Here is a 27,344-nt window from a genome sequence, read left to right as displayed (position 1 = left end):
TTTAATTTTTTTTTTCAACGTTTTTTTTTTTTTAATTTTTTTTTCAACGTTTTTTATTTATTTTTGGGACAGAGAGAGACAGAGCATGAACGGGGGAGGGGCAGAGAGAGAGGGAGACGCAGAATCGGAAACAGGCTCCAGGCTCCGAGCCATCAGCCCAGAGCCTGACGCGGGGCTCGAACTCAGCCCAGAGCCTGACGCGGGGCTCGAACTCACGGACCGCGAGATCGTGACCTGGCTGAAGTCGGACGCTCAACCGACTGCGCCACCCAGGCGCCCCTTTCAACGTTTTTTAATTTATTTTTGGGACAGAGAGAGACATAGCATGAACGGGGGAGGGGCAGAGAGAGAGGGAGACACAGAATCGGAAACAGGCTCCAGGCTCCGAGCCATCAGCCCAGAGCCTGACGCGGGGCTCGAACTCACGGACCGTGAGATCGTGACCTGGCTGAAGTCGGACGCTTAACCGACTGCGCCACCCAGGCGCCCCTCGGTTTACATTTTTAAAGCTTTCTCTTGCCTGGGAATAGACTGTAGGGGGCAGGCAAGGAAGGAGGGAAATGAGTTAGGAGGCAGTTTCTCAAGTCCAAGGAGAACTGATAGCAGTTGGCACTAGTGTGGCAGCAAGGAAATGGAGAGAAGTTGTCAGACTTTGAGATGTGTTTTGTAGGTAGTGCCGACAGGCCAATTATAATATGTGTACAGTTTTGTTGTATAATACAGTAACTGTGGTCACTGTGGCTATTCCAATTTAAATGAAGATAAAAAAAATTCAGTTCTTCGTTCACACTAGCCACATTTCGAGTGCTCCGTAACCACATGTGGCTAGCGACTACTGTGTTGGACAATATAGGCCTAAGATATTTCTATCATCACAGAAGATTCTACTGGACAGTGCTGGTAAGGCACTAACAGTGGCCAAGATAGTTTAAGAGTTAAGTAAATGATAGATATTAAGTATATTTGTTATGTCATTAGGTGTTTTTTCCCCATATATTTACCTGTTCAACCACCTCTGTATTAAATGCCTCTTTTGCCCTTGCTTTATTTATAGCAAACTCATGCACTGTCTGGGCTCTCAGATACCTCTGTGCTCTTCACATGCATGCATTTGTTCAACAGATGTTACAGTGTGCACTCTGTGCTTGGGGTTGAAGGATTGTGGGCAGGGGTTATAAAGGACTGTGATCAGGAAAGATCATCTCCCAGGAAAATGGACCTTGTGAGTGAGAGAGAACCTGGTACTTGAGGGCTCTAAATTTCCAGAGGGAGAAGGGATTGATTCTAGTGGGGCCGGAGGTCAGGGTTGAGAGAGGGGAGTTTGGACTTAGCCTGGGCTATGGCGTGACAGCTGGCCAGACAGAACCTTGGCCCAAGACCTACTCCCCAGAGTCAGTTCAGAACATCACAGTTTACAGAGCACCCTCACGCATGCCCATCTCCCAGAGTCTGGGGGAGATGCAGGGCCTGGCCAGAGCCCTCATCTGGGTGACCTGGTTGGAGCCAGGAGCCAGAGTTTATGTTGGTCTCCTAAGACAGTCTGCTCTACCTAGGGTTGAGGATTTTCTCTGCAGGTTGCCAGCCTGAGGGTGACCAGCTGCTCCTCAAAGAAGCCCCCTCCCGCCCTGATCGCCCTAGGGGTTGTCTTCAGCTTGTAGGCCTACCAGGATGGAGGGGAATGCCGAAATGGAGATGCTGAGGACACTGAAGGGGCCCTCCACAGGAGAGGTCAACGTGCACCTGGTGGCCAGAGACAGCTCAGGTTCTGGCTCTCACCTGCCCACTACTGCCTTCATCATCCCAGGTGGGCCAAGCCAGGGGTCTGGGGAGAAGGAGCATACCTGCTTAGGCAGGTATGGATCCTGAGAAAGACAAACCTTCACCTGCCCACACACATGCATGGGGCACGACCACCAGGCTTACCTGTGTCATGACAGTCCGTGTATTTGTTCACAGCCAGCTCGGCCACCCTTGGCCTGCCCAGCAGTGCCCTAGACGTGTCCTGTTTTCCGCGGGAACCGATCCATGTGGGCGCTCCGGAGCGAGTGGCGGGCAGTGTACCTGTCACGGCCACCGTTCTGCCGCAGTTAAGCGCCGGGCCTGTGGCCAGCTCCAGCGCCACCACAGTGCGGCTCCTGGAGTGGACGGAGGCCGCGGCCCCGCCTCCTGGGAGCGGCCTGCGGGTCAGTGTCTGTGGGGATTGGCGGGGCCGGGCGAGCCGCACCTGAGGGGCGGGGCCAGCGGGCCAGGGGCGGGGCTCGAGGCGAAGGAGGGGGAAGGGGCCTCGATGAAGGGTTCCAGGGTGCGGCTTTGAGTGCTGGACTCTAGGGGCATGGCTGGGGTGGAGGCGCTCGGAGTCTGGAGGGCTGCTGGGGGCGTGGCTTGGAGCCTGGCACCCGAAGCCGAGCCTTGCGGAGTAAGGCGGCTTGAGGGGACTGTGCCGAGTGGGGGACGGGTCGAGGGGGTACGGGAGTCCTGTCCTCAGACAGTCCTGCGCTCCAGTTCCGGATAAGCGAGTACGCACCGCTGAACATGGTAGGAGCAGAGCAGCCCCCGAGCCCAGAGCTGCGGCCAGAAGGTGTGGCCGAGTATGAAGATGGCGAGGCCCCGGCGGGAGGTGGCGATGCGGGCACCCAACAGCCCGGTAGGACCCCCACCCACCAAGTCCCCAGACTGGGGCCTTGCACGGGTGGGGTGAGGCCCGAGCTCCCCAAGGAGTTTCCATGGTTAGGGGTTGGGGTGAGGGTGCCCTGGTTCTGTGAGTGCACCCAGGGATTGGTCCTGAGGGGGCGTGGGCTCTGAGGTGGGCGGGGCCTGACAGGTGCGGCTGTGGTGGGTGGGAGGCCTGAGGCCCCTTTGGCCCCCCCGCAGCGGACCTCCCCCAGGACCCTCCAGAAGATCCCCCGCAGGACCCCCCAGAAGATGATGGGAATTGTCAGTGCCAGGAGTGTGGACCTCAGCAAAGCGCAGGTCCGGATCCTGGTTCTTCCAATGATGACTGCCCACCGCTGTTCCAAGAGCGGTAAGGGGGAGGGGATTGCAACCCTACTTGCTCTGGCTGTGGGGCAATGGGGGGGGGGTTGTGGGGGGGGGAAGGGGGAGGCAAGCCCTCTTCCTGTTCAGGGCTTAAGAGAGGGACTGGGTGGTGCAGGGTGGGTGCTTCCTTCTCTCAGGCCTTCCTCCCTCAGGTCAGTCATAGTGGAGAACTCCGGCCAGAGCTCCAGCACCAGCGCTTCTGAACTCCTCAAACCCATGAAGAAGAGGAAGCGCAGGGAATACCACAGCCCATCAGAGGAGGAGTCGGAACCAGAGGCCTTGGTAGGAAGAGGGCAGTGGGGAGGGAGAGCGGAGGCTAGAGACTGCCTCAGTTCACGACCCTCTCTGTTAATCCAGGCTGTGGGGCTGGGCCAGAGAAGACACATGATGGCTCACTCATCATATTTTTGGGGTCCCATTTTGATTCAGGTCCTGTACTTGGTTAGAGGAAAATGATTAAATCACCCTCCTGCTTTCTGCAGCTCCCATCTCAGTCTCGTGTCAGGGCTAAGTCGCATTCACATAAAGCAGCACCCAAGTAGGTGTGTAGGCAGATGGAAAGCTCCATCACCGGAGCCCAGTCACAAGGCCAGAGGCCTGGGAGCACAGGGCTCTAGTTGCAGAGAAGCTGGAAGAGACAGAGCATGAAAGTTCCAGTGGGCAGGTAAAATCCACACAGAGCAGTTCTGAGGGGAATGAGGAAGATTGTCATCAGACTGCGTCACTAGGGGCTGTATGGTCATGTGAGTGCACCTCAACCTCATAAGGGGTTGTCCGCTGGAGCTGTGTTCCAGCTGGTAGCCTAGCAGAAATTCCACTTGTTTGTGACTGAACACCGTGTGGCCAGGGAGCCAGGCAGGGGAATAGAGTCTGGGACTTCAACCCTTGAGGACAGGAATAAGGCTTGCCTTCCACAGGAGAAGCAAGAAGAAGGAAAGGATCCAGAGGGACAGCCCGCTGCTAGCACCCCGGAAAGTGAGGAGTGGAACAGCAGCCAGCCTGGTATGGTGGCCTGTGTGTGTATATATATTGGTGTGACGTGTGTATATGCTTTTGGAGGTGTGAGGCTGGGAGTATGGGTTAGGAATGTGATGGTGGGTGGTATATATATAGATGAGTATGAACTGGTGTATGTGAGACAGAGGGAGAAAAAACGAGCGCGAGAGACAATGATTCTGATTTATGCGCTGGTATGCGTATATCGGGGAGAACTGTATCATGTAGTTGTGTATTCTCTATTATCTAGTTGTGAATAGGCCTCACTGCCAGGCTCAGTATCCAAAGACTTAAACAGCTTTTAATGGCACCACATGGCATTGCTTCCCTTTGGTGGTGTGAGCAAGTTCATACCAGTCATTCCTCTGACCTTGCTATTTGGGCCTCCATTCTGGCCCTTTGGTTCCAAGAAAAGTGGAACAAAAGTCATTCATAGTCAGCTCTGGCCCTCAGCCCTTCTCCATTCCCATGTGACAACAGTCTGCTAAGCTAAGTAACATTTATCACACTTCTTGTTTAATGTCTACCTTCCTCCCTCAAAGCTGTATTAATCATTGTATCCTCGGTACTTAGCTTAGCGACTGGTGTTGAGTAGACTCTCAATAAATGTTTATTCAGTGCATGCATGGATGAGTTGTATGTTGGTGGTTCCACTTGGACCATGGTTCAGTTGCATGATTTACTGTCTTTCCTGTGCCAGAGAGAGCCAGAGTCTGAGGTGAGTTCTTAAGACATTCTGCCTTGACAGATCAGTGCCAGCCAGAGGAACCCAGGCTGTGCCCAGGGTTCCGAACTCTGTAGTGCCTATTGGAAATTTTGCCCATCACATCCAAACCAAATTTTCACTGCTGTCTCTCACCCAAGGCTCTCACTTCAGAAGCCAAAAGCATAGCTCTCACTGGTTTATGGCCTCTTAAGTCTTATTCAGAGGAAGGAGACAGTGTCTAACTCCTCAAGACAGTGGTTCAACTGCTCTGTCTTACTTAGGGAGCTAGATTCATGAATCAGCATTCTTTTAGCTGGGTCCTCTTGTCCAGTACAGAGTTATCTTTTGATTCATACTTCTCACCATACTTCTCACCATCTTCTGGATATTTTCCCTTTTCTGTCTTTTTTTCCTTTTTTCAAGGAAAGATACTCTGTTAGTCAACAGAAGTTTGCATTTATGGCTAAATTTTTTCCCACTCATTTTTGGGGTCTTTTGGCAGAAGAATCTAGCGCTCAGGGTGGGGGTGGCAGGTTTGCTTGAGTGTCCTGTGTGTGTTTTGGAGAATCTGTGTTCTGTTTACACTGTTTGGCGGTTAGATGGCCAGCTGCTGGGCTCATGTTGTACAAGACTGACGTTATCTAGTCCTCACAGGATGTTCCAGTAGTTTACGGTTTAGAACCGTGTAACTCATATGTGTACTCAGGCGCACTCTCGCTCTCTCTCTCTCTCTCTCTCTCTCTCTCGCATATATCTGCTTTATCGTTGCAACAGCCACTTTGTTTGAAGAATCATTTTCTAACACATCATGGTAAAAGTCTTTACAGTATATTTAGTCATTAGCAGTTATTCTGATATTCTCGTGTCCCCTCTCGTTCTGCCCACATCCAGATCAGGTGGGATTCTTTGGGGTCAACTTGTTACAGCCTTTTCACATTCAGAGCAGTCCTGCAAGCATCTTCTTCTGTTTCCTTATAGTTGCCTGAGACATACATTTTTGCCCATTCTTAATCAAGTTGTTTATCTTCTTATTATTGATTCTTTATATAGTCTGGGTATAAGTCCTTTATCAAACATATATGCTAAAAAAAATATTTTCTCCCAGTCTTTGGCTTGCTTTTTCCTTTCTAAATGATGTTTTCTGAGGAGCAGAATGTTTTCATTCTGATTGCTGTCCACTCTATCCAGTTTTCGCAGTTAGTGCTTCATATGTATTTTTACAAGGTACAGGTTTTTTTAGCGGTTTTATTGAGATGGAATTCATAAACCATGCAGTCCATCCATTTGAATTGTACAATTCAGTGGGTTTTCGTGTACTCACAGAGTTCTGTAACCACCACCGCAATCAATTTCAAAACATTTTTTTCATCACTCCAGAAAGAAACCCTGGGTCCCTTAGCTATCATTCCCCCCAAACCACCAATACTCCTGTAGTCCTAGGCAACCCCAGGTTTATTTTCTGTGGATGTGGATTTGCCTAGTCTGGACATTTCACATACATGGGATCACATAATATGGTGGCTCTTTGTGACTGGCTTCTTTCACTTAGCACAGTGTTTTAAAGGTTTATCCATGGGGTAGCGGCCATTAGTACCCCCATTCCTTTTTATTGCTGAGTAATATTCCATTGTGTGGTTATATCACACTTTGTTTATTTATTGATTGATGGATATGGGGTGCTTCCACTTTGGGGCTATTATGAGTAATGCTGATATGAATATCCATGTATAAGTTTTTGTGTGGATATGTTTTCATTCTTCTTGATTGTGTACCCAGGAGTGAATTGCTGGGTTATATGGTAACTCTGTGTTTAGCCTTTTAAGGAACTGCTAGACTGTTTTCCTAAGTGGCTGTGCCATTTTACATTCCCACCAGTTTGAGAGTTCCAGTTTATTCACACCCTTATCAATGCTTGTTATTGTCTCTTTTTTATTATAGCCATCCTCGTGGGTGTGAAGTAATATCTCATTGTGGTTTTGATTTGCATTTCACTGATGGCTAATGATGTTGAGCATCTTTTCATGTGCTTATTGGACATTTATATATTTTCTTTAGATAAATATTTATTCAGATCCATGCCATTTTTTAATTTGGTATAGGGAACACATTTTATATTGAAATACAAAGAGTGTGCCGTAGAGTTGGGGAGCAAGTTGAGAATACGAGTGTGTGCTTTGGTACAAGTCATTTATCAGTAGGACTCTTACAACAGTGCCTTCGTAACTGAGGTCCCTAATCTAAATTTACGTGCAAAATTCTGTGAATTGCTTATTTTTCTGGGTAGATGGTCCATGACTTTCGTGAGATTTTCAGAAAGGTCCATTTGTACTTGCTAGAAACTGAAGGCCAAGTGAAGAATAGACCATAGCATTATGGAGCCCAGCCTCTTTGGTTTGGTGTTCCCAGGCATAGATCCTTGCCGGGTACATGTTGACCTCAAGTGGCAGGCTCTTGATTAAGTTTTCTGTCTTGAAATGAACTGATTCTGAACTGGCTAACCATGCTGCAGAAGAGATAGGCAAATACTGGCTAACCATACCGCAGAAGAGATAGGCAAATAGATGTTTCTGTGGCAAATTTAAAACAAAAAGATCCAGCACATGGTTGGCACCCTGGTGACTGCTTGTGATTGGTTGTTCTTGAGCCATAGCATTCTGTTCTTTAGGTTTTCCTTCTCTCCTGTAGACCTTAGAGTGGAAAGTCTGGCTAGAACCATTAATCTGCGAATTACCTCCACCTAAACTACTGAAGCAGCGCTCAAGAAGCTTCCCAAGAGAGTCAGCACAAAGAGAGGAAATGGGAAGCAATTGGTGTATTTCTAGGGTTCCCACCATTGAGGAGCAGGGTTGGGGTGGGAGAAAGAACCACTGATGGCAAGAGAAGAGGAAGAAGATACAGCTAAGAGAGTGCAGCAAGAAGGCAGTGCTCAGATGGAAGGGGGCTTGGTAGCACAGGGACATCAAGACATTTGAGGAATGAGGGGTACCTGCATGGCTCAGTTGGTTAAGCCTCAGATCATGATCTGACGGTTCATGAGTTCGAGCCCTGTGTTGGGCTCTGTGCTGACAGTGCAGAGCCTGCTTAGGATTCTCTCCCTTCCTCTCTCTCTGCCTCTCTCTCTCTCTGTCTCTCCCTCTCTGTCTCTCTCTCTCAAAAATACGTAAATAAACTTTAAAGAGAGAGAGAAGGCACCTGGGTGATTCAGTCAGTTAAGCGTTTGACTTTGGCTCAGGTCATGATCTCACAGTTTGTGAGTTCAAGTCCCACATCAGGCTCTCTGCTGTCAGCACAGAGCCCTCTTCGGAGCCTCTGTCCCCCTCTCTTTCTGCTCCTCCCCTGCTCTCTCTGTCTCTGTCTCTATCAAAAATAATGAATGAAAAAAAATTTTTTAAACAGGTAGTTATGGAATAGTATAATAACTGTTGTGGTTGAGGTATGTAGGTACAAAGGACTGTCACGGAACAAGTGCTGCCTCATAGAGCCAAGGAAGGCTGCACAGGATAGGTGGGATGATGTTACTTCCCTCTGTGCGTCTATACATCCATACATCCCTGCATCCATACGTCCAGTCGTCCACATATCCGTGCATGCACACATACATCCTCCTAGTCATTCACTTAACAAACAATTGGTGATTATCTTTCTGTGAAAACCCTGTGCTAGTGCCGGAGCTGTGGGTGAGAAGAAGATAAGAGGATGGGACACAGTGGGGACAGCATCTATGAGGCAGAGGGATGAGGATGTGCAAAGGCACAGAAGCACACAGGGACGTGGAAATGCATGGTAAGCTAGTCACTGACAGCTTTGTGTGCTGCAGAAAGGTGTTTGGACTTTTGGTTGTAAATCAGAAGCCAATGTGGACATAAAGCAAAGAAAGAAATGATTTTTATTTTAGAGCTATTCTGGCAATAGACTGAATCTGAGGCAGAGAGATCAGTCCAGGGGCTCTTGAACCAGGCTCAAAGTGAGACCAACAGTGAGCATAGAGAGAGATGGGGATAGGTTCGAGAGACAGGTAGAAGTTGGAGTCAGCAGAACTCAGGGACTGAAGGAGGCTGGGCGTGAAAAAAGAGACATAAAGGATCCCTCTCATGTTCCTGGCTTATGTGACTGAATGGATACTCGTGCCATCGACCAGGATGGACTAGACTGAGAAGACCACAGCTTTGGCAGAGAAGTTATGAATTTGGTTTTGGACAGCTTGAGCTAGCTGAAGAAAGTGCTAGTCAAGAGCATCTAGTCTAAGGAAGCAGGAATAAGCAAAGGAGCATTTCTGGAAGTCAAAAGAGGATGAGTACCACAGCTGGCCTATGCGGTACCTTGACACACATTGTAAACAGGTGCCCTTTCTGAGCAGACCCAATTAGAAAAAGGCAACCTTTTTCCACAGTAGACTTAGCCACATGGCTCGGCAAGGAGCCTAGGCTGGATTTCAGCCCATTCACCCTCTTGGCTGGGCACCTGTGTACAGTGTGCATACTGTACAACTGTACGCAGAAGCGTTGGGACTCATCTGGTCTTGAGGATGTAGCTAACAGCTCAGCCTGTTGTTCACCATGGGAAAAGGATGCAGGAAACCAGAGGAGGCTGGGGCTTGGTCAGGGAGGAGACGTCTAGTCATTACTGAAGGGTTTAGTAGTCGGACCTCTCTCCACTGGATTCCATTTCTCATCTCTTTTCTCATCTGTGAAAAGGATTACCATGAGTCCTACCTATCTCCTTGAGACATTGTGTGAAGATTAAAGGGGACCACATATGTGAGGTCTCTGAGGCATCCCTGTACCCCCAGTTTCTGGCACCAGCCTTGGCACACAGGAAGCCCCACTCAGTGGTGAAGCCTTCACTCAGTGGTGAAGGAATGGTTAAGGGAAATGGAAATGGTGGTGATGGTAAACTGTAAAGTCGATATACCTGTTATGCATTGTGACTAGTGAGAGAATGCAGATAATAAAGGGTTAGGGAGGCAGGTGGCATGGTTGGGGGTTGGAAGGGTAAGACACAGAAGATGGGGAGGCCAGAGGTCTCTACTGTGGCCTGGGCAGCAGAGGGGGGGTGTCTTAGAGCTTGGCCACATTGGAGTGTGGCTGAGGGGAGAAGAACTTAGAGTTAGGAGCCCAGGAGGGGCAGAGCTTCCTGAGGTGAGAAGTCCAACAAGTGGCTCATGTACGGTTTAGGAAGAGTGAGAAGTGAGAACGTCTGGGGAGAAAGGCTCAGGGGTTGTGAAGGGCTGGTGATAATAGTGGTGATTTGGAAAAAGTGAAGAGGTATTATGCAGGATAACGTAGAACGGCAGTGGCAAGACGCGGGGAGACGATGCCAGGCCTGGCGTCCCAAAGCCTACTCTCTCCTCCCTTGGCATGCTCTGTAAGTCTGGATAAAGGCCAAGTGGGAGAACTGAGGATTTCTTGAGGGAACACAAGTGATGTGTTCAAGGGACAATCCAGGTTTCACTCAGGACAGAGGGTAGTGGGAAGAGATGTACTCTGGGTTGGTGTGTAGGTGTAGATCTCTGAGACAGTCTGATGGCTTGGTTGATCAGTTGATGAAGAAAAGACTTGCTTTGGCCCAGCTGGGTCAGATGGTGGGGATCTCAAGGCTCAGTACAGTGGCCAGGGAACTTAGGCAGCTCCTAGGGAGATGCTTCTAGCCACTGCGGTTCCAGCTAAAGAAGAAAAGCTTCTTCCTGAGTAACAAATCACTCCACATCTGAATGATCCAGGGCAGTAGCCAAGAGAGCCAGAGCATGGCAGAGCTAGAATCCAGATCAGACAGACTTCATGGAACCCTAGGAAGACCAGTAACACAAGACCAGCACTTTGCATTTCAAGAAGATCTTTTACCCACAGCATTTCATTTCCTTCTGCAAATGACTCCCTGTGGTAGATGAAGTTGTCTGCATATCTTAGATGACAAAATTGAGTCAGTGAAGTTTCTAGAAGAAGCTGGAGCTATTTACCCAAGGGATATGAATTGATTTTTGCAGGTTTTTGCCTCTTTCATTATCTGTAGCCTTCAGCTAAAGGCAGCTCAGGCTGACCTTGTGAGCCTACCTTACACATCGCCACCTATTCTAGTCTTTAAAGGATGTTTCTCTCTGTTCTGGAGGCCTGGTCTCCATCTTACACTAACCTGAAGGTCCCGTAGGGAAATTTCTCTCCCTCTCCCCAGGAGGGATCTCCTCTGGAGATTCCTAACCACAGTGTGTGTGTGTGTGTGTGTGTGTGTGTGTGTGTGTGTATGTGTGTGCGCGCGCGCACGCACGTGCGCACACAGGTGCGTGCACATATGGCATGTGTATGTCAAGGAGGACCATGGAATCAGTCTGTACTCTGTGGGCATACTAAGCACACATATAACATACTTGTGTATCTGTGTGTACCTGTGTGTGTTTAGAGTAAGAAGATTCGAAAAAAGAGAGTTTCTCATTTCTGTGTGACCTTGCTCCTCCGTTTCTTCCTCCTTCCATGGTTTCTGTCTCATTTCTCTTTTTCCTCTTCTATCCCTGTGAGCTTAGGTGGCACTGTGATGAATTCCTCTGGCTCAGGACTTGTCACTGGGCTTTGTCAGAAAACTGAGTCCCTCTGTGGGACCTCAATTTAATTGCTAAATAATCCAAAGTACTTTTGCTGACAGTGGTCTGGGGATGAGGGTGGGGCAGACAGAATTGGGTGCAGCCCCGCCTGAGACTGAGTCTCCCCTGAAGTCTGAACCCCTGCTGTCCGGTGCTGGCATGGCTGGGAGGGCCCAGAGGGCAGCATGTGATCATAGACAAAGGTTTGTTTTGGAGGTGAGGTAGAGTTGAGTCAGGGGAAACTCAGGAGAAGAATCTATCGGGAGCAGTCCAGAGGTTAGTCTGTCTGTCTCCTGTCCACAGCATCAGGGGAGAAGAAGGAAGGCTGGTCGTGGGAGCCCTACCTGGAGGAGCAGAAGGCTGTCACCGCCCCTGTCAGCCTCTTCCAGGACGTGAGTCAGGCAATTTCTACCTAGGAAGAGCTTGCATACCCAGTCCAGGAACTCACCACCAACCTCAGACCTTCTGGTGTTCTGTGTGTCTGATATCCCTCAAAAGACTGGTAGAATGGAAGGGGGAGAGGCTGGTTAGGGTCCCAGAGTAGAGAAGGGCTCACTCTTGAGAGGCGCCCAGGATAGGAGGAAGTAGAGAGGTGGGACCCTGGCTCACCCATCACTGGACCTGTGGACTTTTGAATCCTGGTACCTTCTGCTCAGTTCTTGTATGCGGATCTCACTATGACTTGGGTAAGAGCAAGCCCTTAAATCCAGCCCTGACTTAGCCCACATTTTTCAGAGGACCTGGGAGCTAGTGTGTCCTGCTGTGGATCCCTGCACTAAAGATTCCCAAATAAGCTACCACTTTGGTAATACCAGGCGGGTGGGGTCTAAAGGCAGCTCCTTCACCCCAAGCCCACTAGGCAAGGCTAAGGCTGGATGGAGGCTGGGTCCTCTCCAATCTGTGCGTTGACAGTACCAGGCGGTCACTCATAATAAGAATGGCTTCAGACTGGGCATGAAGTTGGAAGGCATCGACCCTCAACACCCGTCCATGTACTTCATCCTCACAGTGGCTGAGGTGAGCTGAGACTTGCTCCCGTATTCTGGTGATGTCTCTCTGGGTAGCCTGATGGGGACTGCTAGGGACATGGAGGTCCTGACTCAGATGACGGAGACACTGCCCTGCCCTCAGAAAGCACCCAGTCTTTAGGGGGTTATGGTGGAACCCACCGAAAGCTAAAATAGGAACAAAACCTAAATATTGGGCGTGGAGACGTTACTGAATGGTGCATCCTGCAGTGCTGGGGGAGCCTGAGGAGGAGGGATCCCGAGGGCAGAGGTGTTGGCATGAGTCCAACCATGATCTCGTCCTCTGGGAGCTCACACTTGTGTGGGAATCAGCCAGATAAACACATCAGCAGCTTACCACACGGGGCAGCAGATGTGAGCAGGGCAGCCCCAAGGGGGCAAGAGGAGCTTCATAGAGGAAAGGCCTCCTGCCAAGCATTGAGGGATAAATTGTGAGTGAATAGGTGTTCCAGGCAGAAGAAGCAAAAGTCATGGGCATAGAACAGGGAGCCAAGTTCAAGGAGCTGCCATCAGCTCAGTGAGGTCACAGCAGTGTGAGGGGGCAGCAGTGAGAGACGGTAGCAGAAGGAAGGGTCATCAGGGGCCCTCTGAACAGGCCTGAGCCTCGGTAGGTGCCCTTGTGGTTCTGTCCAGGGCTCAAAAGGGCAGGAGGATGTCTTAGACTCTGCCTGTCTCACATGCAGACTCGGCTCATGAGTACATGATCTGTCCTCAATGCAGGATGGGAGAGTGTGGGGCAAGGTTCAGGATGGGGGGAAGAGTGATGGGCTGGAGAACTTGCTAGCGTTCGAGACCCTTGAGACCACCAGGCTGGGCCAGGAGAGGTGAGGGAGAGGGAGTGGGAGTCTGCTGGCATCAGAGTCCCTGTGATTCCCCCTCATGGGGCTAGGTGTGTGGCTACCGCCTACGTCTACACTTCGATGGGTATTCCGAGTGCCATGACTTCTGGATCAATGCCAACTCCCCTGACATTCATCCCGCTGGCTGGTTTGAGAAGACTGGGCACAAACTGCAGCCCCCCAAAGGTAAGGCCTAGCCAGGTTGGTCACAGTGAGGCAGTGAGCCCTCAGACCCATTGGTTCTTCCCTGTGGGACCTTCTCCCCTGTTCCCCGTTCCACCACTAGCCTCTTTTAATCTCATCCTGCTGTGACTAGGCCCCAGGGCTTCTGCTTTGCCCTTGCCCTTGGAATGACAACCCGGGTCATGTCCCACCTCAGCAGGGTCTCCCTGGGCAGGTTCTTGAGGGTTGGGAGGTCCTTGGGCTTTCCTGATTCTGCTGCTTCAGTGCGGGGTGTCCTCATGATGGCCCAGCCTCTGTCTGCACGGCGCTCTGTTCTTCCCCGCCTGAGGGGCCTAGGTTACAAGGAGGAGGAGTTCAGCTGGAGCCAGTACCTGCGCAGCACAAGAGCTCAGGCCGCCCCCAAGCACCTGTTTGTGAACCAGAGCCATGTGAGTGGCCCCGAGCAAGCGAGAGCGTATTCCCACCCTCTGGGACAGAATCCCAGCAGAAGAGAGCTCATCTACCAGTGCTCTCAGCTCACACCAAATGGGAGGGGTGCTCTGGGCAGGCCGAGGGCCAGAGGGAGACCTGGTTATGGGGTCTGCCCAGTTTCCCCTCCTCCCTACCGTAGAAACCCTGTCCTCCGGGCACCCACCATCTCAGCCTGGGCACTGGGATGCCACTGTCCTTATTTCTTGCATTGGTTTGCTCTGCAGACCTGGGGGTAAGGTCCAAGCCTCTGTTCTGGGAGCTTGCTTTTTCCTTCCTTTTGACCAACACCGCGACTCTCCCATTTAGTCCCAACGTTCACTCCTTGTCTTTTTCTCTGTTCAAGGCAGCTGGCAACTGTATCCAGCAGTCAAAGTAGCTCCTAATCTCCAGCTAGAAGTCCGCAAGATTTAGGGAACCCCCATTAAAATTGTTACCAGGTCAAGAGTGCAGGGTCCCCAGGGGTCAGGGCGTCCACCATGCCATTCGGGCAGTTACTCTCCCACCCGGGTCTGGCCCCACAGACCATACCTACAGGTTCCCAGTGACTGGTGGGGTTCTGCCTGCTATTATGAAAGGGAATGCAGACTTTTAAGTCAAACTGTTTAAATCCCGGTCCCACCATTGACTAGCACTGTGGTCCTGCGCAAATTATGTAATCTATAAAATGGAGATGATCATACTTACCTCCACAGGGTTGTTGCAAAGGTCAAGGGAGGTGATGGCTTTTGAAGCTTATGCCCAATGGATGTTCTTCCTCCCCTCTCCCTGCCTCACGACAGCTTCTCCCTCCCAGCACCCACTAGTGACCCAGCCACCTCAATGCAAGCTAGGCCAGGCTGGTCTGTGTAGGAGAGGCTTAGACTCAACCAGACAGACTCTCTGGGTGAATGCGTGGCTTTCTGCCTGTCTCTCATCTTCCACCACAGTGAGGCTTCCTTCCTTGGAGGCCACAAGTTCCCAAGTGGCTCAGGGTTGGGGTTATGATTCTGCCCTGGAAGGACCCTCTTTCTCAGCCTGTTTCTCCCATGCCCCCTACCCTACCCCACCCCAGGCATAACTCCTGGAGAACCTACTCCTTCCTTTGCCAGTGGGTTCTGGGTTAGTGCTAGCCAGACTGTTATGGCAGCCTCTCTTCTTGCCCACAGAGTCCCCCACCCCTGGGCTTCCAGGTGGGCATGAAGCTGGAAGCTGTTGACCGCATGAACCCGTCCCTTGTCTGTGTGGCCAGTGTGACCGACGTGGTGGACAGCCGCTTCCTGGTGCACTTTGACAACTGGGATGATACTTACGACTACTGGTAGTGGGAGGGCCCAGACTTGGCCGGGGTCGGTGGAGGTGGAGGGGGCGGTGGTGGTGAGGGGATGGTGGGGGCAGGAGGCAATACTTTCAGACCTCAGGCACCATGTAACCCCAACCTGGTCCTGACATTGATATTTGCTCCGGGGCATCACGGACTGTCCTGTGGCTTTGATCTATATCATAAGAAATACAATGTAAAATTAAATGTTTCATCCTAAAAATACCAAGGTTAGGATGAGCAAACCTGTGATTCATGATTTTCCCTTATACGTTATGGTAGTCTTAGAGTTTGTAGTTAATGCTACAGTTTTCTGACTTCATCAGCCGTCTGTGTAGCTCTCACTAAGCAGTAGAATGAGGGTGGGCACTGGAGCTGTGCTGTCATAGGCCTCAAAGTGTCACTTGGGACAGTGAAGTATTCTTGGTTTCAGGTGTGATCCCAGCAGCCCCTACATCCACCCGGTGGGCTGGTGCCAGAAGCAAGGAAAGCCCCTCACCCCTCCACAAGGTGACCCTGCAGCCTGAGCAAATGCCCCTTTCCAGGCCTGGCCCCACAGCCCTCCTCCTGATCCTTTACCTCAGTAGCTGGGTCTTTAGGGTCTGGGTGAGGGGACAGATGTATCCTGGAGCCTCATCGTCTTTGCCTGGGAGTTGAGAAACCTTTGATTTAAGGAGAGACCTGTCAACCCCTGACTCTGTTGAGGTTTAAAGGAAGAAAGTTAGACGACCCCCCTCAGCAAGGGAGCAGGAATGCAGAGCAGAGAAAGTGTGTCCTTTCTTTCAGAGTATTACTCTGATCCACACACAGGAGAGGTTCAGACGGGGCTGGGCTTGAGCTGGAGCAGCAGGACCAAGAAGGGGGAAGGGGGGCCAGCGTTCCCAGACAGCCCTGTGAACTGCTTGGTGATATGCTTGGTTCCGGCTAGCACCCTTCTGCCTCAGGAGCCCCTGCCAGCAGCTGGCTCTGGTGGTGTTGGGGGGATTGTACCCTGTCTGTTCTCCGGGTCCTGTTTGGGGAGAGAGAACTTCCCCTAGTGTGCCACAGTGCCTAGACATTGCTCTCATCCTCTCCTCCAGACTACCCAGACCCTGACAGCTTCTGTTGGGAGAAATATCTGGAAGAAACCGGGACCTCTGCTGTGCCTACCTGGGCCTTCAAGGTGGTGAGTCAGCTTTCTCTGCCCCCAGAGCTGACCTCTGGGAAGGCATGGAGCACTTGGCCAGCCACATGGAATGGAGGCCAAGTGGAGTGCTCCCCCTTTGGCAGGCCACAATTTCCAAGTCACAGCAGTTGGGCTCCTTTCTTGGGGCCTCAGCTCTACTGAGCTAGGCCTTGGCCTGAAGGCTGCTGTCCCCCTGCAGCGACCCCCACACAGCTTCCTGGTCAACATGAAGCTGGAGGCCGTGGACCGCAGGAACCCAGCCCTGATTCGTGTGGCCAGCGTGGAGGATGTGGAGGACCATCGGATAAAGGTGGCTCCGGGCCCCTCAGGCCAGGGGAGTGGACAGGCTGTTTGGGCAGGAATTCTGTGGACTGGTTAGAGGTCAAGGGCGTGGCATGAGTCAGACATAAGGGAGGCCACAGGTTGTGGGAAGGGAGCTCTACATTTGAGGGCGAAGATCTGGGGTCAAACTTTAGCCTCATCCAGAGTGAGCTTGGGCAAGTCATTTCCCCTCTCTGAGCCTATAAAGTGGGCCTAATGATCCTTTGCCTGTGTGTGGATTGGTGGGAGATGCCAGTAACTTAATGAGTGAAGCCCTTGGAAAAAGTGGTGGTGGAGGTGGATTCTGGTGAGGTTGGTGCCTTGGTTCTTCCAATCCAGGATCTTGTTTCTGACAGGCCCCAAGGACGTGGAGAGCCTCCTGGAGCCTGGAGGTCCTCCTGGCTGAGCTGGGCTCCATGAGGAATACCTGACCTCCAAGGGCCTTTCCTCCGCAGCTCCACTTTGATGGCTGGAGTCACGCCTATGACTTCTGGATTGACGCCGACCATCCTGACATCCACCCTGCAGGCTGGTGCTCCAAGACAGGGCATCCTCTGCAGCCTCCTCTCCGTGTGTACCTTTTGGACCTTCTGACCCTTCTCCTACTGATGTCCACCTCAACCCCACAAGCTCTGACAGTCCCCTTCCTGCAGCTTGCCCAGGGGATTCTGACTGTGCACACGTGAACCCTAGTGCCTACAGTGAGCTCTGGAATCCCGCATTTCCCCTGCCTCAGCGGTCTCTGCCACACTGAGCCGTTGTTGGGTTTAGGGTACTGAGATGTGCAGGGCGAGCTCACTTGGGAGCATGTACCTAGGAGGGAGTTATGCACCCAGGGAGTTCTCTCAGCATCCACCAGAGCCACACAGAGCAGACGTTATGTTTGCTGAGGAAAGCAGGTTTCTTTAAATAAAATCCTGGTCTCTGCAGGTAGGGTTGGAGGTCAGGTCACTGCACCACTCAGTTCCAAGTCACGTCGGGTATTGATCCTTCTCAGTTATTCTCCAAATCTGAGTAGGGCCTAAAGAAAGTTACTAACGCCTTGAGAATGAAACAGGGAAACAGAATAACATGAACCTATCTGATGCAGCTTCTCAGGTACAGCTGTGCCTACACCAGCTCTGAGTTGATCTTCTCCTAGAGGGTTTTCCTTCTCTCAGGGGCAGAGATCATGGCCTGAGGTTTGAACAGAGTGTATGAGAGCCAAGCCCTCATTCTCCAAAGAGGGGCAGATACCCAGTAGCAGGAAATGATGTCACAGTCTAGGTTAGGGCCCCTGTAGCTGAGGAACTCGCTCCTAGTTCTAACCTTCCCCCTAGAAACTGTTCCTTCCCTGCCCTCCATCCCCTCATCTCACACCACCACCCCCGCCAAGGACGTTGTGCTGACTCTTTTCTTCCTGGTGCCCCAGGACCCAGAGAGCCCAGCTCTGCCTCCCCTGGGGGCTGTCCCCCTCTCAGCTATCGGAGCCTGCCACACACCAGGACCTCCAAGTACAACTTTCACCACCGGTGAGTGAAGGGCCCCTGCTGAGACCCCCAGGCCTTGTTCAGAGAGGGGCTTTTTTAACCTGCTGTGTGCAGCCAATCGGGGTTCACCAGGACACTCTCCCAATGGGACCAGAGTTGGGAAGGGCTCAGTGGGAATAAGCATATTCAACCCAGCTTATGCCACCTTCTTCTTCGCTTCCCCAGGAAGTGCCCCACTCCTGGTTGTGATGGTTCTGGTCACGTCACAGGCAAGTTCACAGCTCACCATTGCCTCTCAGGCTGCCCACTGGCTGAGAGGAACCAGAATCGGCTGAAGGCGGAGCTGTCCGACACAGAGGCCTCGGCCCGTAAGAGGAACCTCTCAGGCTTCTCCCTAAGGAAGAAGCCTCGCCATCATGGCCGGTGCGGAGGGCAAGGGTGCAGGGCCTCGTGTCCTCTTGGGCCAGGCCAGGCACTGATTCCCTGCCACGGACCCGGTCCCTCTCTCTCCAGGATTGGACGCCCTCCAAAGTATCGGAAGATCCCGCAAGAAGATTTCCCAAGTAAGTCCTGGGTCATCTACTCCCATGCCCTCCACAAGGTGTTCACAGTGAGTGCTTAGTAATTGGTGGGATGAGTCACTAGGGGGACCTAGAGGGGGCAACTGGAAGGGAGGCCTCCTCTTCCTCTCGGACCCTTGCAGAGCATAGAGCAGCGGCAAGAACACAGGGGTGACCATGGGTTCCAGTCCCGCTTCTCCCGTGGCCTTGCTGTGGGTCTGCAGAAGGGACTCTGAGCCTCTTTGGGCCTCTGGTTCTCCACTGTGCAGCAGGAGGATGCCCCCCAGCCCCATTCCCCTTGATTCTAGGCCTCCTGGGAGGGAGGCCATGGCTTTCACTTTCTAGCTGTGTGACCTTAAGCAAATCGCTTCATATCTCTGAGTCTCAGTCTCATTTGAAGACATGAGTAATACTTTCAAGTGTCAAGTACCTGAAATAATAGTAGTTACCAGTACTGTTTACTGAGCACCTACTACGGGCCACACACTGTTGCAGGTGCCATACGTATACTGTCGCTGACCCTCTCAGGCATCCTGTAATGTGGATGGCATTCTCTTCTTCTGAGAGAAGAGGAACAGGAGGAGGCTCAGAGGCTGAAGCCACTTGCCCAAGGTCATTCGGCTCATAAGGGGCAGAGCTGGCATTCAAACTCAGAGCTGACTCCTGCTCTGTGCTGCTGGCGTAACAGGCCAGAAGCACCTAACCCAGATGTCCGTCCACCTCTCGGTCTCCTTTGCCTTAGCTTGGGCGCCACAACCAAGTGTCACAGACTCAGTAGCTTGCACAACAGAAATGTATTTTCTCACACTTACAGAGGCTAAAGGTCCAAGATCAGGTATCTGCTAGTTTCTCCTGAGACCTCGCTCCTTGGCTTGCAGGTGGCCGCTCTCTTGCTGAGTGTGTCCTCGCGTGGTCTGCCCTGTATGCGTGTGTCCTCCCAGTGTCTCTCTACATGTGTTCAAGGACCCCCGATTGGAGAAGAGCCCACCCTAACAGCCTTGTTTTAACTTAATCACCTGTTTAAAGACCCATCTCCAAATACAGTTGGCCCTTGAACAACAGCCACTTGAACTGCACACAGTCCTGTAAAAGTAGTTTTTCATGATTTTCTGAATAATGTTTTCTTTTCTCTAGCTACCTTTGTTGTAAGAATATAGTATATAATACATATGACATACAAAATATATGTTAATTGACCATTTATGTCATTGGTAAGGCTTCTAGTCAGCTGTAGGCTATTAGTAGTAAAGTTTTGGGGGAGTCAAAGTTGCACATGGATTTTTGACTGCGTGCGGTGTTGGTGCCCCTAACCCCCACATTATTCAGGGTTAACTGCACAGCCCCATTCAGAGGTACTGGGGGTTGGGCTTCAACATATGCATTTGGGGGAATACGGTTAAGCCCATAACATGCTCCAAAGGGAGGGACAAGGTGACTGAGCCTTCCATTGGGTGACAAATTCATCTTACATCTTGAGGACAGGGCCTGGGGCGCCTGGTGGTTCAGTCACTTAAGCGTCCAACTTCGACTCAGGTCATGATCTTGCAGTTCGTGGGTTCAAGCCCCATGTCAGGCTCTGTGCTGACAGCCTGGAGCCTGCTTCAGGTTCTGTGTCTCCCTCTCTCTCTGCCCCTCCCCTGCTCACACTCTGTCTCTCAAAAATAAACAAACATTAAAAAACTTTTTTTGTTTTAATTCAGCACAGAGCCTGATACACGGCAGGAGCTCTAGGGATCATGCCTTATTTGAGTTGAATGCACACCGTGTTAAGGCTAGAAGAGACCATGAGAGATAGCCTGGCTCATTGCAGTTTCTGGGCAGGACTTAAGGTGTTCCGGTTCTTCAGGAACAGTCTCTGCAACCCAGATGATCTGTAGCATGGTGGTTAAGAGCACAGCCCTGGACTTGGGCAGCCATTTATGGGCTGTGAGACCTTGGGGAGGGACCCCCTGTCTGAGCCTCAGCTTGCTTATCTGTGCAATGCTGAAAATATGCCCACCTCAAAAGCTGGTAGGAGGCTTCTCATTTAGAGAAGGTCAGGTAAAGGGCTTAGCACAATTATGTACTGGTATTATTAGCCTTGTCTATTGGCTCACCTCTTCTTGCTGCCATTCCATGCTGTCTCCTCCTGGTGGAAACAGACGGCACTTCCTGCAGCTTCAGGCTTGAGTGAGAAGGGGCTTGGCCAGCCTTCAGGCCCTCGGAGTTAGGACTTCTGAGGATGGGACTGCAGTGGGCACCTCTTCTACCCACCCAGGGGACATCTGGCCAGCTTCCACTCCAGGGTCTGGCTCTGGCCACCAGAGGGCGTGTGCCTGTGCGTTCATTCCAAAAGTATCCGGAGAACTTGGGAAGCTAAATCTTTCCAGAGACTGAGGCTGTGGCCCAGAGAGGGCAAGGAAGGGCTTACCTAATCATCATCATCATCATCATCATCATCATCATGCTATAGAATGAATGTTTGTGTCCCCCCAACAAAGTCATATGTTGAAACCTAATCCCCAATGTGATGATATTTGGAGGTGGGGCCTTTAGGAAATGATCAGGTCAAGAGGGTGGAGCCCTCAGAAATGCGGTTAGTGCCCTTATAAAAGAGACCCCAGAGCCTTCCCTTGTTCCTTCCACCATATGGCAACACAGTGAGGAGTCGGCCATCTGTTAACCAGGGAGTGGGCCTTCACCATATAGTGTATCTGCTGGTGCCTTGATCTTGGACTAACCAGCCTCCAGAACTGTGAGGAGTAAATTTCTGCTGTTTATAAGCCAAAAAAAACAGAAGAACCTGCCCCTAGAAGGCTTGCAGTTAGATAAGACACCCTGACTGCCTGTGAGAGTTCCCATCCTGGGCTCCGGGGAAGAAGGATTAGGAGCAAAGCTCCCTACAGCCTCTCAGCCTTGTCCCTCACCTGGTTCCTGGAGAACCAGAAAGAGGACTTGAAACAGGAGGCCAAGGCTGTGGCCGGGCAGATGAAGTGCTTGTGGTGGTAACTATCAGGAGAGATCCCGGCTGTGCTGCAGGCAAGTGCTGAGAGCAGGTGGAGCCGGGGGAGCAGCAGGTCCTTCACGGTGCGGAAGGCTGGGCTGTTTGTGGAGTGTGGCCCAGAGCTTGGGTCTGATAAGCAGACATGGCGGCAGGCGGCAGGCCGAGCTACAGAGAGCAGCCCGTGGGGCTGGTGACAGGATCCCAGAGGCTCCGAGAGTGACTGGAAGTGCAGAGGAGTCAGGGTGAAAGGCTGAAGCTAAGGGCCAAAGGGGCAGGGAAAGCCGGTCTGTGATGAGCTGGGGGAGGGCCCCTGGGGAGGCGGCAATGGCAAGCTGCAGCTGTGTGTCTAGAACTAAAAGCTCAGTGAACAGGAGGGAGGCAGCTCTCTTGGACTGTGGGCAGAGAGAGGCAGGGCAAGCCCCATGGGACAGTGGCCACATGGCCCAAGGTCAGTCGAGGCTGGTAAGGTAGGCGGGGGCCAGGTGTGTCCGAGCCTGCAAGAGTAGACGAAGTCCAGGCAGGTGAGCTCCAGGCCTGGTCAAGGAGGAGGCCAAACAGCATCAGTCATGAGATCATACAGCAGCTGAGGCTGGAGGCCAAGAGCCAGGACTACAGGAGCAGGTCAGAAAGCAGGGTGACAGGCAGGGTGGAGTTGGCGAGCGGGTCAGGGGTCACCTTCTAGGTCCGGAACAGGCTGGGGAGTGGGTGGGGGGAAGAATGGAGCTGGAGGCAGTGGCAGACGCTTGCGGGGTGGGTTCTCACACAGAAGCACCCTGACTCCGCCAGAGTCAGGCAGGAAAAGAGAGCAAACAGAACAGGCTTCTGCTGTCAGGGCTGAGCTTCTCAGATGTTGGAAGCCATCCTGCTACAAGGTATCTAGAGAACAGTCAGGGGTGCTACAGCACCCCCTTGCCGGGGCCCCGGGTGATGCAGCCTCAGAGAGAGAGGGCTGGGCGGGTCCTAACAGCCGACTCCTGAGAGTCTGTAACGCGAGGCGCTCACTTCCTGAGGACGCTCTGAACGCAGCGGGTTCAGAGGACACACCAGGAGGAGTGGGCAGTGGCTGAGGAGTCAGATCTCCCTGTTGGCTGTGCAAGTCTCTGAGGAGGCCCTGGTCCTCCCTAGGGGCATGGGTAGGAGTGGGCCTCAGGGACCAGCTTAGTCCTCAGCGCCAGCCTGCCAGCCTCTGCCTCTGCCTTCAGCACTGGCTCCCGACGCCATGCACCAGTCCCTCTTCACGTCAGCCCTGTCGGCCCGCCCTGACCGCTCGCTGTCGGTGTGCTGGGAGCAGCACTGCAAGCTCCTGCCGGGAGTGGCAGGCATCTCGGCCTCAGCAGTTGCCAAGTGGACCATTGACGAGGTGAGAGCGAGGACCCCTCCCCACTCCTCTTCCCCACTTGGTGCTGTCACCACACCACACCCTGGAAGGAGGGTTCAGGAAAGGCCCTTGTCAGGCAGAGCAGGCACTGCACCTGACACTACCTCCCGCTCATCCCTCCCATCCACAGCCCCTCCTGGTGCCCGGCAGGGGCCGAGACGTGGGCCAGCAGGCCTACCCCGGTGGGTGGGGAGAGGGACGTGCTGCTGGTTCACGTGGAGTCCAGCAGGAGAGACAGGCTTCCCCTGGGCCTCTCCTTGCTCATCCGGCACCAGAGACACAAGGATCCTCTTGGGCTGACAAGAAAAAGCAACACTGTCGAAGCCCAGAGAGCACCAAGTCCACCTGGGCCCGCCTCTCCCCTCCCCCTTCCCCCCAACCCCTTGGCAACACGTCTTCTTTGGTTTCCAAGGTCTTCAGCTTCGTTCAGACCCTGACTGGCTGTGAGGACCAGGCACGACTCTTCAAAGATGAGGTGAGGTGAGGTACAAGTGCAGAGCGGGGACAGAAGGGTCACTCAGTGAGACGGCAGGGAGCAGGTGGCCTCATCAGCGCTGCCCCCTCTGCTAGGGAGGGCCCTCTGTTGTCCGGCCTGTGGGAGACTGGTCACAGTGGCCCATGCCTCTGGGAAAAATCGGGTATAGGCCGTGGCCCAGCTTGTGAACCCGCTGTGTTCAGAGCGTCCTCAGGAAGGAAAATGCCTCCTGGAGACAGGGCTCCATTCACTCCTCTCTGCTCTCCGCCCAGCTTGTTTTCCAAACCTAGGCTTCACCAGGGACAGTAAGTTAAAGTGTGTCTTGAATGGCACAGGTATTGCCTTTTACTTCAAGGATCCTAACACATACTTAAAACCGAGACCCAAAAGCTTACCAAGGATAAGAAGCCATGAGTTGTACATAAAAGAACCCTAGCTTTGCAGACAGTGTAGATGTGAATCCCAGTTTTGCTGGTTTGAGCTCTTTATTGTCTCTGAGTCCGCATCTTCTTATCTATAAGATGGAAATAGAGCGGGTATAACGACAACCTTGCAGGGCCATTGTGAGCATTGGAAATGGTGAACGGATCGTTGTACCAGACTGTCTAGTATAACTATATCACCACCATGCTGTAGAATAGTATATAAATCCTATCACTATACAAGAGTGCCTGATACAGTGGGGGCTCAATGGTGGTTCTGACTTTTAATAGTTGTCCTTAAGTAAAGAACTTTACTGTGACTCTCCTAGTTTACACAATTTGAAACTAGAAGGGACTTTGGAGTTTGTTTAGATCTTTTTTCCAAAGAATACATGCATCCCCCTTCACCCAGCAGCATGTAGTCTCAGCCCCTCCAGGTCAGGTGCCCAGAAGAAAGAAGTCTGCTCCTCTTCCCCTAGAAGCTTCTCTTTATCCAGACCCAACACAGTCAGCCGTTTCTTCATAGTGTCCTTGTGTGGTGGAGCCCCCAGACTCCTCCCCATGTGGGGTGTGGCCTCGTGGGCTGGTGATCTTACTGTCACCTATGTGTCCACAGCTGTACCCTGGTTTCAGATGCCTTGTGACCAGCACAGAACACACTGGCTGTGTTCTGCCCCCTCCTAGATGTTTTTTGGTTTTATATTTAAAAGGATTTAATAGAGCGCTTTTAGGTTCACAGCAAAATTGAGAGAAACGTACAGAGATTTTCCATATACCCCCATCCCTGACATGTGCACAGCCTCCCCAGTTATCACCTCCACTCAGAGTGGTGCACTTGTTATAACAAACTGATACTTAGATTGTTTTTTCATGGAGATAAAAATGTACATGGAACGAAAATGCACGCATCTTAAAAGTACAATTCCACAAGTGTTGTGAAATGTGTACACCCGGAACCCAGTACTTCAGTCAAGATATAAAACATTTCCATCACACCAGAACTTTCTTTCATGGCCCCTTTGTCAGTCTCCGCCCTCATGGGCAACCACTGTTGTAATCTTTAGCGCCATAGGTTAGTGTTACCTGTTCTTGAACTTCTTATAAATGGGTCCAGCTTCTATTCTTTGGTGTCTGTCTCCTTTCACTCAGTGTAATGTTTTCGAGGTCCATCCGTGTTATTGTGTATACTGGTAGTTTGTTCATTTTTATTGCTGAGTAGTGCTCCATTTTATGAGTAGCCCACAGTTCTCCTGTTAATGGATATTTGGGTGGTTTTCTTTTCCCCTAGATATGAACTATATATATATATATATATATATATACATATACATATATGTATGTGTGTATATATATATATTTTAGTAACATTTAAGTTTGCATGAGCTTTATTGCAGCCATATCAGACCAGTTTGGAGGTCATGAAAGTCCCCAAGTGCCTTTTATATCAATTATCCATTGTAGTCTAACCACATCTTCCACTTTGTTACTTGTACCACTGGGTTTTTTTTTTTAATTAACCTAATGTAAAACTTTACATTTATCCCTATTAAATGTTATTTTGTTGGTTTCATAGTCTCATTGTTTTAAATCTTGATTCTGTCATCTCTGATATTAATGAGCCTTTCCAGTCTCATACAACTTGTCGTTTGATAACTAAGCCTTCTGTGTTTTAAGTCACACCTTCACCACACGTGTTTAATGAAATAGAACCATGTAGTACCCTGCAGAGGTCTTCCTTTGGTGACAAGAGTCTTAAGTGGTCTCTGAGTGCATGTGTTCAGCCAGCCGCAGAACCACGCAAGAATTTGGTCCTCGTCTCTCTCCCCAGGGCATCTACCTCATCTCTCAGTTCAGCATGGTCTGTGATACAAAAGCAATGGCCAAAGGGGGCAAAGGGTGGACTGCCAGCAACAAATGGAGTCTCGGTGGGGAGCAGGACCTTTGTGAGGGCTGAGGACGATCTTTTCCAGGACCTAGTCCACGGCATCAACTTCCCCAAGGAGGCGCATGCTCCAGGGAGTGGCCTTTGTCTGGCTGGACTGATGCATTCAGACACACGGGTCAAGAATCTCCCCAGCCGGGACACAGACCGGTCATGAGAGGGATATTTCATGATTGAGAAGTTAGAGAGCAAAGCAGACAGATGGTCTTATGGGTAGTCAGCCTGTCCAGTCTGGCAGTTGGCACTGACGGCCCTAAGGAAAGTCTGCCCAGATTCAGATTAAATCACCTCCCTTCCTCTCTGCCTTCCTAACCCCCCTCTTAAGAATAATAGCTCATAGGTAATACTGTGTACCTCATAACTGCATCACCCAGACACGCTCACAGTGCTTGCCTGTTTACTGTCAGCAGCACTAACACTCACCAGTGGGTTTATGGGGGGACCGCAGCAGCCAGTGTTTTGAGGCCACTGTTGGTGACGACTGAGAAGATATTATGCAAACACACATTGAAATCAGACCAGTCAACAGAAAGAAAGAGAAAGTGTATGTGTGTGAACATGGGGAAACCAGTGGATATCTCTCTTTCCTTCTCTGTCCCCATTGCTGTCTTCCTTTTTTCCTTTCTCCTTCCCTTCTCCTTTCTCCTTTTCCTTCCTCTTCCCGTCTCTGTCCTCCGTCCCTCCTCCCATATATCCTTTACTCCCTATTCTCTTTCTCCCTTCCCCACTCCCCATGGATACCCCACCTGTCCTTCACGCCTTGCCTTCCCCGCGGCCCTCTCCACCTTCTCCCCACTTTCCTTCCACCTCCCTCCCCCAACCCCTCAGATGATTGACGGCGAGGCCTTCCTTTTGCTGACACAGGCGGACATTGTGAAGATCATGAGCGTCAAGCTGGGCCCAGCCTTGAAGATCTATAACGCCATTCTCATGTTCAAAAACGCCGATGACACCTTAAAGTGAGTGGCTCAGGGCTGGGCTCTCCTCCAGCCTGAGCTGGGCCTCCCTCTGCAGCTGATGCTTCCTTCCTGACTTGAGTTCCTCATATCCTCCCCCCCTCTACTCCCAACACCCTCTACATCTTACCAGGGGTCCTCCTTCTCTCCGGGGCTACTTCCTACAAGGTACGTGGGAGCAGAGGAGCCCTGGGGAATTTGGAGTCCTGGCTCCCGCGTCCTGGGGCTCATCTGCCACCAGGCACACCAGTGAAAGTGTGACCGGGCTGGAGGAGCATTACCAATGGAACAAATTGGAGGTGCCCTGCCTATGGCAGCCCCACACCTCCAGCTGACTTGTTTTATCACCAAAGGGTCTTTTTCTTAGCCGTTAAGGACAATCTGGTAGAATGGGAGGCTTCCCGTCAGAGGCTCATTTCTCTTTGGCATCTCTCCATGCTTTTCTTTCCTTGGCTCCTACCCAGAAGTGACCCTGCCACACACATCTTTACTCACTCTGCTGTCTGGTTTTCCGGGTCAGGGCCCATGCCATCACCCACCCAGACC

General features: G+C 51.6%; 1 protein-coding gene across 5 annotated transcripts in view; it reads left to right on the top strand.

Annotated features, from left to right (window-relative positions):
• The window catches only part of L3MBTL1 (L3MBTL histone methyl-lysine binding protein 1), a 54,339-nt gene that overhangs the window by 13,805 nt on the left and 13,190 nt on the right, over positions 1 to 27,344 (top strand). The window contains exons 2-22 of one of the 5 annotated variants that reach the window (XM_049650754.1): positions 1,652 to 1,804; positions 1,957 to 2,183; positions 2,503 to 2,644; positions 2,872 to 3,022; positions 3,189 to 3,318; positions 3,954 to 4,038; positions 11,613 to 11,701; positions 12,222 to 12,326; positions 13,227 to 13,362; positions 13,696 to 13,787; positions 14,976 to 15,127; positions 15,561 to 15,637; positions 16,207 to 16,292; positions 16,492 to 16,602; positions 17,069 to 17,183; positions 18,025 to 18,124; positions 18,308 to 18,505; positions 18,596 to 18,645; positions 22,828 to 22,985; positions 23,416 to 23,478; positions 26,707 to 26,801. In XM_049650754.1, coding sequence (XP_049506711.1) covers positions 1,669 to 1,804; positions 1,957 to 2,183; positions 2,503 to 2,644; positions 2,872 to 3,022; positions 3,189 to 3,318; positions 3,954 to 4,038; positions 11,613 to 11,701; positions 12,222 to 12,326; positions 13,227 to 13,362; positions 13,696 to 13,787; positions 14,976 to 15,127; positions 15,561 to 15,637; positions 16,207 to 16,292; positions 16,492 to 16,602; positions 17,069 to 17,183; positions 18,025 to 18,124; positions 18,308 to 18,505; positions 18,596 to 18,645; positions 22,828 to 22,985; positions 23,416 to 23,478; positions 26,707 to 26,801 — 2,498 coding nt within the window. In that variant the 5' untranslated portion in view covers positions 1,652 to 1,668. Of the gene's footprint in view, positions 1 to 495; positions 1,805 to 1,956; positions 2,184 to 2,502; positions 2,645 to 2,871; positions 3,023 to 3,188; positions 3,319 to 3,953; positions 4,039 to 11,612; positions 11,702 to 12,221; positions 12,327 to 13,226; positions 13,363 to 13,695; positions 13,788 to 14,975; positions 15,128 to 15,560; positions 15,638 to 16,206; positions 16,293 to 16,491; positions 16,603 to 17,068; positions 17,184 to 18,024; positions 18,125 to 18,307; positions 18,506 to 18,595; positions 18,646 to 19,520; positions 20,281 to 22,827; positions 22,986 to 23,415; positions 23,479 to 26,706; positions 26,802 to 27,344 lie in introns of those variants that run through there. The other 4 variants (XM_049650756.1, XM_049650758.1, XM_049650759.1 and 1 more) reach the window with 4 other exon arrangements.

Source organism: Panthera uncia, assembly GCF_023721935.1.
Source record: "Panthera uncia isolate 11264 chromosome A3 unlocalized genomic scaffold, Puncia_PCG_1.0 HiC_scaffold_11, whole genome shotgun sequence".
NCBI lineage: Eukaryota > Metazoa > Chordata > Mammalia > Carnivora > Felidae > Panthera > Panthera uncia.
This window is presented reverse-complemented; position numbering and strand designations above follow the sequence as displayed.